This window comes from Cyprinodon tularosa, unplaced genomic scaffold (genome assembly GCF_016077235.1).
Source record: "Cyprinodon tularosa strain WSP-4 unplaced genomic scaffold, ASM1607723v1 ctg460, whole genome shotgun sequence".
NCBI lineage: Eukaryota > Metazoa > Chordata > Actinopteri > Cyprinodontiformes > Cyprinodontidae > Cyprinodon > Cyprinodon tularosa.
This window is the reverse complement of record NW_024039186.1, coordinates 425,314-437,494: the sequence shown is the minus strand read 5'-3', so window position 1 is coordinate 437,494 and position 12,181 is coordinate 425,314. Positions and strand designations below refer to the sequence as shown.

General features: G+C 35.6%; 1 protein-coding gene across 2 annotated transcripts in view; it reads right to left on the bottom strand.

Moving 5' to 3' along the window:
• The window catches only part of LOC119793838 (glutamate receptor ionotropic, kainate 5-like), a 307,049-nt gene that overhangs the window by 16,823 nt on the left and 278,045 nt on the right, over nt 1-12,181 (bottom strand). For both annotated transcript variants that reach the window (XM_038301110.1, XM_038301109.1), the window contains 3 exons: nt 7,858-8,023; nt 7,504-7,729; nt 1,747-1,875 (listed from right to left, as the gene is read on the bottom strand). In XM_038301110.1, the coding sequence (XP_038157038.1) occupies nt 1,747-1,875; nt 7,504-7,729; nt 7,858-8,023 (521 nt within the window). The remainder of the gene's footprint in view (nt 1-1,746; nt 1,876-7,503; nt 7,730-7,857; nt 8,024-12,181) is intronic.

Below are 12,181 nucleotides of genomic sequence, written 5' to 3'. Positions count from 1 at the left end.
AGTGAATTAATTTAATAAAATAATGAAAATACTTTTTTGGAAACAATTTGATTGTAGCAAAATCCTTACTCTAATACATTTTGACAACCCTAGCAATTACTTTAAAGTAAATTTTGTGCATAGCGTCTTTTTTTTCTAATTAGGTTTTTAATATTTTTTTTTCCATTGGGAATAAATGATGTTGATGACTTTTAAAATGTCCGAGCAAGTGTTTCTTTATAAATAGTTAAGTACACAACCCCTAACAAAGATTAGATTGCAAAATAAAATTCTTCTTATTTTTATATTTCTGAGGATATTCTAATTTTTATATTGTGTTTTCCAAGCATGTAGCCACTTGGAGTGTTCCTGAATTCAAAAAAGTACTGCGAATGTCATGTCTCCACAAATATAGTCCTCCAAATTGTGTTCATGATATTTCTTTATAGTGCAGATGAGTTCAGAAGACTGTTAGAAGTAAGATTTTAAAGTATGATGTTCAGATGCTGTCTGGACTTCTTAAAAAACCTGAAGATGTAATATGCTGTATTGTCACCAAACTTCTCTTTACTGTGGTTTGTTCTATTTTCCTAAACTTCCTAAACTTTATACCCTGACCTTCCCACAGGGGGCACTAATTCCCTATGACTGATGCTGCAGCCATGGAAAGAGAAATGTTTTCAGATAACTTATAGAAATTAAAGGTCATGTGCCCCAAGTGTTTGTTTAGGTTTTTTATGTGCAGTTTTGCACAAGTTCTGTGCACAAGAATGTCTGTCAGGACGATCCATGTTCAAAATTCAGTCTAATATGTTTTCTCTTTTATCAGCTGCATCTTAACACCCATGTCACACACTTGAACCCAAGTCTTTATATTAATCAGAATCAGAAAAAGCTTTATTCACAAGGACTGTTTTACACTCATGAAGAATATGTTTAGGTGAAAAGGTGCTACAAACAGGCAAGCAAACAGTTTACATAAAAAAAAAAATTATGATATATAATTTGGACATATGAAATGTGAGTTGCTAAGGAATGTTAACATAATAGAGAAAGTTTAAATTTTTTTACCCTCCTCACCACATTAGCTCTGTCTGTTTTTGATGCATTTAACTGCATGAAACATCTCACAGACTACCTTCCAAATGACAAGAGTTCCCTCAGAAAAAACTAACACACAGCTACATTTCTCTCTAGAACATCTGGCGGTATCCATCTCCCTGCAAAGCGTTGCTTTCGCTGTAACAAGGATACATTCTGATCACTTAAAACACTAATTGTTCCACATTTTTAACGACTGCACCATCTGTCACGGGGAAGTGTCTGCTGTATTTTGTGTTTAGGACTGCACCTTAATTCAGGTTGCCTGCCTGATTTCCTCTTGTGCTTAAAAGACTAATCTATTGATTTGTCAATCAATGACAGCTTTGATAACATGGAAATGAACAGTGCTCATGTGTGACTGCAGTTCAATTAGTAAGTCAGTCAAAAGAAGGCTAATTAAGCAGAAATTTTCATGATCAGTGTAATTTCTGAAAGGTTTGAGTTGCAGTTTAAATGTTATAAAACTGAATATTTTCCAATGGTTTCAATGAGAATTTAGAGATTTGTTTGAATGCCAAATAAAAATCCTCTGATTTAAAATCAAGGGTCTATATAAGACAAGACACAAAAATAAAAATAGTAACCATGTGAAGATCTACTACATTTATCTAATAATACAAGAATTGGATGTTTAAAGTAAAGGCTGTGCTCTGCTGATCCAACCTTTAGCCCGGTGATCCTCCTCTTTAGGACACTGTCCTCCTTCCCACCAGCGTCTCTTTAGAATCTCCAGCCTGTTGCTTTCCTGCAGCTGCAAGATCCCCAGAGTGATTTCATCTCTGTAAGGAGAGCCTGATGGTAATAAAAAGCACAATGATGTGTTAATTACAGAAAACTAACCACTGTAGTGAATTTTGTTACATAATCCAAACTTTTTTTTTTCAGGTTTGTTGCATTTGTGAAACATGTAGACCATCAGGCTAATCTGCTTTCGGGCTGAACTATGTTTATCAATCTTTTCAACAAACTTCTACAGGTTAAATTGCACGAGTCATAAAGTCCTGACATTATAATGTATTACATAAGCTTTCATAACCTTTTAACTTCTTTACATGCAACCATAGGTGTTATTGTAACTCAATATTATTGTCTGAAGAGAAGAGATTCATACAGGTTAACATGAAGTAACAGATAAATCAGTATACTTCATTTTTATTGAAATTAAAATTAAAGAAATAGTAAATAGCCTGCAGTTATCCCATCCAACCTCATATCAACTCTGACTTGTCCTACTGGGAATGCTGTTAAAATAATTACAACATCATGATGCTGCCACCTCAGAATGCAGTCAGGGGTATATAAAGTTTTATATTTGATCTGCCACACATATATCAGATTTCCTGGTTAATACTCTACGTTCCATTCTTTTCAGTTTAGATGCCAATTTTCCATACTCCAAATCTGTTTTGAAGCAGTGACAGAGAGATGATCTATGAGTAGTTTAAGGCTTCAGATATATTTTCACTGTCTTACCTTTCTATAAAGAAAATTTGTGAACAGAGCTCTGATAATTGATGTCCCTGTGCTGGATAATAACCCAGCAGATTTGCTTTCATAATTCGACTATTATGGTAGTTGCTGTAAGGTTCCGCTTGAATTATGTATACAATTTTATGAGAACTGGCTTTGGGGGACAAACAGTTATATGTAATCAACATGTAGAAAGGAAAGTGAGAAAGGGACTGAAAATAAGCAATACGGGAAGAGAAAAAAGCAGAAAAATATAAAATACAGAACAATTTCTAGAAGTCTTCCCTTCACTTGCAAGAAACAAGAGGGAAAAAAAAAGGTAAAACACACCAACCACAGCAAAAGAGGGAGTATCCCATGAACATGCAGTAAATACATCTAAACAAACATCAAAAGAAAAGCCTATCAAGAAGACACAATGTTATTCAGAGCTACATTTGGCTATAGTTGTAGCTTTGTATTTATCATAACTGTAACAATTAAGACCTCAACCTATCATGTCAGAATCATGCCAAAAGTCCACATATGTAATAAATACTTATGTGAGCAGTTTTATTCAAAACATTCACATATTAACTACTATCCATACACATTTTTATGTGGGTGCAGATTTAGTACTGTGAGGCCCCAAATATATCACAACCATGAGTGCAGGCTCCTCTGTGCTTGTAGTTTGCTTTATGCTCCTATAGATTCTCGCTTAATCGCATATTTCTGTGCGGTTATGTCAACTTTTGTCTCTTTGAAGGTGTTAACAACAGGACAAAGTAACTTGTCTGTGATTATCTACTTTTCAGGGTGTCCCATCTCTTGTAGCTGTACTCTTTTTCCTGCTCACAAAGCAACTTCAGGCTAACCTCTTATCTCTTAGAGTTGGAAGTTCATAAGCAAAGTCATCCTTAAATATAACATGGTCTGGATGCATACTGGATTCAGAGTGATCAACGGCCTTAGACAAAGTGAGGCCAGCCAGGGTGTGCAGAGGCAACAGAGAACACAGCTCCCACCTGGCGGAAAGAGCTGATCGGCAGCCTGACTTAACACCAGGGGCAAGGATTCACTGCAGAGTGCCACGCTCAGACACAACCCACAATCCAAGTTAATAATCAGACCTAGCCCTTAATGTCTCTAGCCTCACCAGCCTCGGCTAAGACCAGCCATACTCAGATCAAGAGACAGGGTTCATTTATGGACCTTCTCATCTTCATGTTGTACCTCCTCCCTCTTTGTTCTTTATTTAAAAATGATTTCTTTTTATTGTTACGTATGTGGACGACACACAGATTTATGTCCCGTTAAAGACAACAGGCTCCCCCCTCTTCTTCTGGCTCTTTTCATATGGATGAAGATGTGAAAGCCTGAATATTCCCGACATTTCTTAAAACTTACTGAGGAAAAGACAGAGGTGGTGATGTTTGACAGTCCCAGTGACAATTGCCCGACTGATGTTGGTTTGGTTAGCCCGTTAGATCAGGCGTCACTTTACAAATTTGAGGAGGAAATTGAAATTTGACTTAAGGTGGAAATTCACATCAGAGCTGTTGTAAAATCCAGCTTTTCTCACTTGAGGTGGCTGGCTAAAGTAAACTTGTCCTTTCTAAGCAGCATTTTGAAACCGTAATCCGTGCCTTTGTTACGACTTGGCTAGATTACTGTAATACTCTCGATATAGGAGTCAGTGGTTTGTGAATTTCCCAGCTTTAGAGAGTACACACTGCTGCTGCACATCTCCTAACAGTTACAACAACATTTAAACTAATTTCCCCTATTGCAGCCTCTCTGCACTAGCTGCCAGTGCATTTTTGGATTGATTTAAAAACAGATTTACTTTAAATATTGTTTATTACATAAATTTTATGTAAACGGTATTAAAGCTATCAATTTTTTTTTCGTTCTTGTTAATTTCTTCACACATAAACGGTTCATAAAGGGCAATATAATCTAGCATTAATCTGATTTAGTCTTTATTTTCTCCTTGTTAATGATTTTTGTTTTTATTATAAACATATTACACAAAATTCTTGGTCCAAACTCCTTTATTCAATAAAGTAGCAGGAACTGCAGTTCCTCCCTTTCTTTTCTCTCGACATTTATTGATTTGGGAGGAAAATGTAATTAGTAGACAACTGTTTCAAGACAGTGTAGATAGTGCAATTTTGAGACAGATGTAGGGTTTGTAAGAGAGTCTATGGGGTGAAAGGAGGTCATAGAAGATCAACAGGAATATTAATCCTACTCTTTGTAAGCTTTTTTTTTTCTTTAGAGACTGAAGTTTTCTCTTCTCAAAAAATTACTTTTTTTTATTATGGTAAAAAAAATATTGCTGGGCAAGTTTTCGGAAAAATGAATGACATTAGATAATTTCAAGATCCCCATATTATTAAAATGTATAAATCATCGAAACTGTTCAATGAACTATTTAATCCATCTACACATTATATAATTTACATATTAGATACTAATTTACACATTACTAAGTTATCACAGCTCGCTCTTAACAAAAAATGTTTGACACATTGCAGAGGAATTAGCTCAGTTTGAGTTCATCTTACTTGCTTGGTGAGAAACAAGCACAAGAAACATGCTTTTAAAGATAAATTTTAAAGATAAATCCTTCGATAAATTTTAAACTAACTGTCTAGGTTTTTATTTAACTTTTTTATTAGAGAGTGATTTGATTATTTTCGAAAGAACTTCTCTGTAAAAATAATAATAGAAAAAAAAATTGTGAAATTATAGGTCAGGTGACATGTGTTGCCTTAAATTAACATTGCATATGAACAACAACAGCATATTATATATTACTTACATCCAGACTCAAACGTATTTATTTAAAATTTTCTGCCAAGTCAGGATTGAGTAGTAAAGAAAAAACGGTAAAATCCTTCTCTTGTCTTTTAAAACTACAAAAATGTTTAAATATAAAATTCTCTGTATAAATCTTTGTACACTGTGCTCTCTGGTGCATGCAATTATTTACAGTCACTTTATTTCACTTCTCCAGCTGATGCTTCCTCTTTGTCTTTCATGATAAATTGTCTCAAAAACCTTCTTCACCATAGTTACACTAATGCTGATAATGACAAAAAGCATTAAAGAATATAAAATCCCATCTGACTTTTCTTTCTGTTTCCTTAAGCCGATGGTAATTGCTCGCTGTCAGTCAGAGACGAGTTCCATCTGGGGCCCACAAGAGATCATGCTGCTTATGTTTTCACTGCTTAGCATGCAGGTTGACTGACAGCCCAGTCTTCTGAATCTCTTTTTTCCCTTTGTTGGTTTTCCCACGGTTCCCTCCACTCTGCCTGCATCTGTTCCTACAGTATTTATTCCATGGCTTGTTTATATCTATGCATCAACACTTATCTTTAGGAACAAGTGTCAGACACATGGCTAGGTCAGACAGGACTCTGGCAGAACCAACCAAAGTTTAATTGAAATTAGCATGGATTTAATTGGCCAAAAAGAACAGATACAGAAATAATTTGGGTTGATTAAAGGCCGAAGCAGACTTGGCAATTAATCCTTTCATAACAAATATCTATTCCATTAGAAAAAAAAAAAGAAAACAATATTTGAACATATCTGGCTAAATATAATGTACATGCTTCAGAAAAACAGTTTTGTTTTGCTAGTACTACAAGAAAATAAATATAAAATAAAATTAGAACCTAATTAAGACCGTTTAAGGTAGAGAAGATGCACTAGTGACCTAAAAGTTTGCGCTGGTTTGGTGTTGCTGTTGGTGTGATCTGTTGATAATATGTGAATAAGAAGTGACCTTGTTCTTATACTTGGAATGTTTTCAGAACCATACTTTTGTCAATAGGTAAAGTCACATAAAGACAGAAGATGGCATAACTGAATACAAAAATGCATGGAATACCTAAAGAGCCTTAAAGCTGCAGTCTGTAACATTGAGAAGAGAGCAGACTTCGACTGAAAATTTGAAGAAAAACAGGTTTCATGCCACTCCCCCACCCTCTCTGCTTCACTCATGCCCCACCTCCAAGCTCCACCCCTCTCACAGCATCTGCGCGGCTACCGCATTCGAGGGCGGGGGGGGGGGGCGGGATTCAGCGTGTGTGAGCTGTGATTGACACTCCATCAGACGCTCCTCTGGCTGTGATTGGTTGTTTTGACTCGTCCCGAATTATTCTTTCCAGATTGAAATACAGGCAGTAGGCGGTACCAATTGAAGCAGTTTTTTTCACAGGTTACATATCACATGTACTGCTGTCTGGGCATAGGGACAGTTTTAGCCAATATGACAAAAAAGTGATTTTTAAAAACTTACAGACTTCAGCTTTAAGAGATATAAGCAAAACAATTCAAGCTTAAACACATAGAGAACATTAAAAGCAAGCCTTCATCAAAACTCAATTTTTTGGGGCTACTATCTATATATTTTTAAATATGTTTTTAGATTAATGAAAAACGTTTTAAATTAAATATTAGTATTTTTTACTGCATTGTTTTTATTTTGCAAATATTGAGAGTTATTCATGTTCTGAATAAGGAAATGGTCTCTGATATATTCAATTCCTTTCAGGGAATGCTTTAAATTAGGGAAGGAAACAAAACTAAGAATGCAATTTTAAATATGGAGGAGTGGAGGAGTAGAGCATGACTCTACCGGTAAGCTCTAGTTTACTTTGTGCCCAAAAAGAGCTCTACACTGACTGCTCTATGCTTCGAACCTTCAATTTGCCCCAAGGAAATTAAAAAAATGATTTAAAAATCTTTGGGGTGTGTTCACATTTTTTGGATTCTGTACTTTTCTTAATTTAAAACTGGGATATCAATCTCAAAAATATCCCTATTATAATAGGGACGTTGAAGAATATATTTAATGAGAACTATCACGGTACAAAATCACATAACACTCCTAGTCTACATGTCCTCATAGGGAAATAAATCTTAATGCATAGCCAAACAATATTTCCTTACCCAGCGGCATGCCGATGCCATATCCCTTTGTGTCCAAAAGGCCTCCGATCTGCGTGAGGTTGCAGTTTAGGCTGCGGTAGTACTCGTTCATGGTGCTCTCCATCAGGAAGGCATACTTTGAATTAAGGACACGGGCAATGCCCTCTTCTGTGCTCTTCACAAAAACACTGGGCTGCTTGGACTTCATGTAATTCCACATTCGCTGGTATGTCTGGTACCGTGAGTTCTGAAGGAGAAATTGGAGACTATGTTGATACTTTGCTAAACAGTATTATTAGCATAATTAACAGCTTGAGAGTCATTTTTATTCCTAAAAGATAAAAAAAAGCTTGCTTGTATAGAAGCCTGTCTCACCATAAAGAACGTCATTGTGGATCCTCCATGTATGGTTCCATATTGTATGTTGGTTTGGTCGGCCAGGTCATCAGGAGACTCAATGGGCACCTCCATTCTCTGTACGGTGAGAAACGCTGCCAAGTTGGCAGTATAGGAGGAGATTATGATGAGAGTGAACGCCCACCTAAAGGATGGAAAAAGAGAAGTTTCAGCCTTTGTTTCCCTTTCCCCGCTCTCACAGTAGCATCTCTTTGGTTTTATAAAGAGCTGACAGAGGAAGGAAGTTAGGGAGAGATATGGATGACACTGTCAGGAAATGTCAAGAGTTTTAGGTAAAAATCATCAACCTAAACCTGAACTGGAGCTGCAGCAAAATGAGTAGGATGCTTCTGCTGAAGAGGAAATGAAAGAAAAGTTATAAAGAACGGTATTAAAGACAAGTTTTTGAAAACAGCATGAGGAGCGAACAGGTGGAGGTGGAAGCAAGGCATGCAAATATTCCCACAGATATAAAACACACTCTGCATACTCTTTAAAATTAATTACATAAATAATCATACAACTAGCAATTCTCAAAAAAGCAGTTGGTAAATATATTCTTTTTAATCCAGTGTGCATTTATTATTGAATTCATACAACTGTATTTTCAGCCAGTCAGCCAGTTTAAAATTTTAAACCGAAGCAAACAAAAGCAGATTTCTGAGTATTTTGTAGCTGGTAAACAACCACATGATGCACAAACATATCCTTTTTTATTGCAGCAATATAAATGGCAAGCTATAAACCTTTTGAACTCTTTTTATGTGTTTTCCGGCTGGCGCTTTTTAGCAGACAGACGTGAGAGCGGTGGAAATGCCCTTATCTCCCTGTCAGAAAAGAAAAGCTAATAAGTCTAGAATAACTTGTGCCACCAATATATTGTGGTGGGCCATTCTGGGAAAGGATTTCAATGATCATCTGATATGATGAATTAATGCTGCTGTATATTGAACTTCTTTTATTCCATTATTAATCCATAAGTTTAGGTCTTTGTCTCTGGTAAAGGTTAGTTTTGCCTTCAGGCTTTTTCTAATAGAACAGAAGTTTCCTCTTCACACCTCTCCCATATAAAAACTTTTATAGTCTTTATTTTTTATTTGAATTTTCTGGCAATTGTGGCCTTTATTTCGAGAAATACAGTAATGGGCTTCTTCTGTTTCAAAAGAAAAGCAAAAGCTTGAGTTATGTCCAAACATGACCTTTTTTAGCTCATGCTGTTGTAAAAATACGTTTTTTTTAGTTTTGTTTTTTCACTAAACTCTAAGTTAAAGTTTACTAAAAGCACTACATGAATTTATTTTATTTTTATTTTTTACCATCCACTGTATATATCTGGATGCACTGAATTTTTCGTCATGAACCTTTTCCTCCTTTGTGCACCTTCTGTTGTTCATAAGAGCCGCTGTAACAAGTGAATTTCTCCAACGTGAGATCAGTAAAGGTCTATCATATTCTATTCTAATATCTTGAGATGCATTGTTATTTTATTATTTTTGGTATAAAAAGCAACACCTGATCGGTCTAAATGAAACCTCATTTCCTTAATTTTGACTTTACTTGAAAAGTCAATGGCGGATTTATATATATATATATATATATATATATATATATATATATATATATATATATATATATATATATATATATATACTTGATGTTAAAAATGTGGCTAATTTTTTAACTATGAACTATACTTCCAGTCGAATTATAAATAAGATACAGTGTTTTCTTGACGCTGCTTTATTTTTTTTAAGTCTCACCAACTAGTTCCAGACCCTTAAGAGTAAAATGGACGGACATAATTAAAGCAGCTCATTTAATTCAGACAGAAGGAGAATTTAACTCTTTGAAATGTAAGGAGAAGGTTAATGAATGAAAACAAAAAAACATTGAGCAGGTGGGAGAAATTCACGCAGCAGGTCAGAGAATTACTTACCGTGGATCAAAAAGTAAACCATTACCGGAACAGTCATAACCTGGTTATGGCTCTTTTGTTAGCTAAATTAAATTGGAAGGCTCATCATCCAAATAGACCTCTCCTAATTAATTGCTTTTATAAAACACTTTTGAAAGGTTAGGAGATTTTAAATGATATTTTTTTATGTTCCTTTACAATATTAGTATAACTCAATTCTCCAGTATTACACAACATGGACATAACAGCCAACAACCCACTCAGTCATACAGAAAACAGACATCAAGTTGTTGCAACTTGTACCACAGCTATCATTAGCTTTTATGAGGCTAAGTGCCAGACTAGGCAGAGCGCTGTCAGGGAAAATCCATGATTGGCCCCTCCAGCCCCTTCAGTATCGCTTTACCATCTGTCTAGCTGCCGCTGCTGGGACTGAGGGAGGAGAGATATGAAAGTCAAAGATACTCTGTCCAAAATGCTAATTACAAGCAAAACCCCTCATTTTCTTAATGACTTAAGCAAATCTCAGAATAGCACTAAAGTTATGTGAAAAGGTAAAACTAAAACTCTGAAGAGGAATGCTGCATATTCCTTAAAGAAAAACCTTACATCCCTCGCAGTTTTTATTGAGTTAAATTCAAACCCATATTTAGATGATTGAAATAAACCTTTTTTATTTATAGTACTTTGATAAAACAAAATCATTCATTATGAAAGGCAATTTAATGTTTTTAAGGAACAGTTTTAAAGGCAGAGATTACACAGTTCTTAAAGACAACATTAAGTAAGACTAGCATGTACTGTATCAACTACTCTATGATGAATAAAAGTCTGTCTGCAGATCCTTAATTAACGTTTGCCACTGTAAATATCTTGAACTATGGAGAAGAAAAGATTTGTAGAGGAGTGGAAATAAAACCTTGGGAGAAATTTGCATAATTTTTACATTGGAGTCAATACCATCTGTTCACCTTCAGCTAATGTTCCTAAAGAAGGAGGTGTTGGAGGGAGGTCTGAAATCTGGGATCCCTGCTCTAGTGTTTCTTCTTCCCATTTATCCACCTTTCCTAGCTCTCATCCCTACTTCTTTACTTCTTCCCTGACTCCTGTTTTAATGGCTATGGCCACTAGGAGATGCTATTTATTGTCACCACTTTGTTCCGGCACATTGACCAATATTACCACTGATGTTAGATGTTACTTATATTGTACTCTATTCTTACTCCCCCAAAAAGCGATTTTGATTAACAGTGAGCAATATTTAAGCAAGATTAGATGCCAGAGTAATTTTGTCAGTTCACTTGTTTCAAGGTGTGAGGCATGCAAATTGGTTTTTCAGCTTCAGAGGACACTAAACAAACATGACAAATGCACTCGGTGTAATAATTGCAAGCTGTTGCAACATGCTTGTGTATTAACCTTTCATGCCTGGGAACAACATAAATCTCTCATTTTTGTTTTCAAGACACGGAACACTCTTAATTTTGTTTTTCCTTTTTTTTATGTACTGTCAGTATTTTAGATTAAAAGCAGCAGGTTATGTTTCTCAGATTGTGATTGCTTTCAGAGGGTTCGCAATAATGAATAGATGGAGCTTTTTTTGTGCTGACTGGGAAATACTGCTTGAACTCTTCAAATAATGATCTGTTGACACTTATAGCTGCCTCCACTCTTATTGCCATCCCCAATAATAGATGAGGGAACACCCTAAAAGACATTCATGTTTTATTAAGATCCTGTAATGATTTGTGGGCAAGGGGCTGGACTAAAACCTAGACAAAACCTCATGAACAGCATGATAGATAGCAGGATTAATGTCAATGAAGGACAAAAACGTGAAATATACGCAAGGAGAACAGGACACAGCAGAAAACAGAGCATCACTGCTGGGAGAGAACAGGCAGTTTAACGGGAGGATCCAGAGAGGAACAATGACCAACAATAAACCCAAGCACTAAGTGAAGTGTGGGAAATGACATTGGGAGTCGCTGTTAGAATCAGAGGAAAATTAGGCAGAGAGAAGGTAAGCAGGGAGGCTGAGGTAAGAAGATTAAATGACACAGAGGATATGAACTAAGGCACAATAAAACACTTAAAAAAGAGGAAAAGCTTAACATTATACTGAGGGAAATAAATCAAAAACAAGACAAAAGAATAGACCACAGGAATGAGCTAGGAAAATGAATACAGAAAAATTTGCTATTATGGTAAGTCTAAAATGAACATAATAAAAACATTGAGCGGATACTGAAAACAACAAAAAAACTAAACTAAACAAAAACAAATGACCAAAAACACTCCTTTCACCCAAAGCTTCCATGTCTAATCTCAAATGTTTTATCTTTCCTCTTTGAGTGACCTGAGACACTTGGTATATTTTCAACCAAA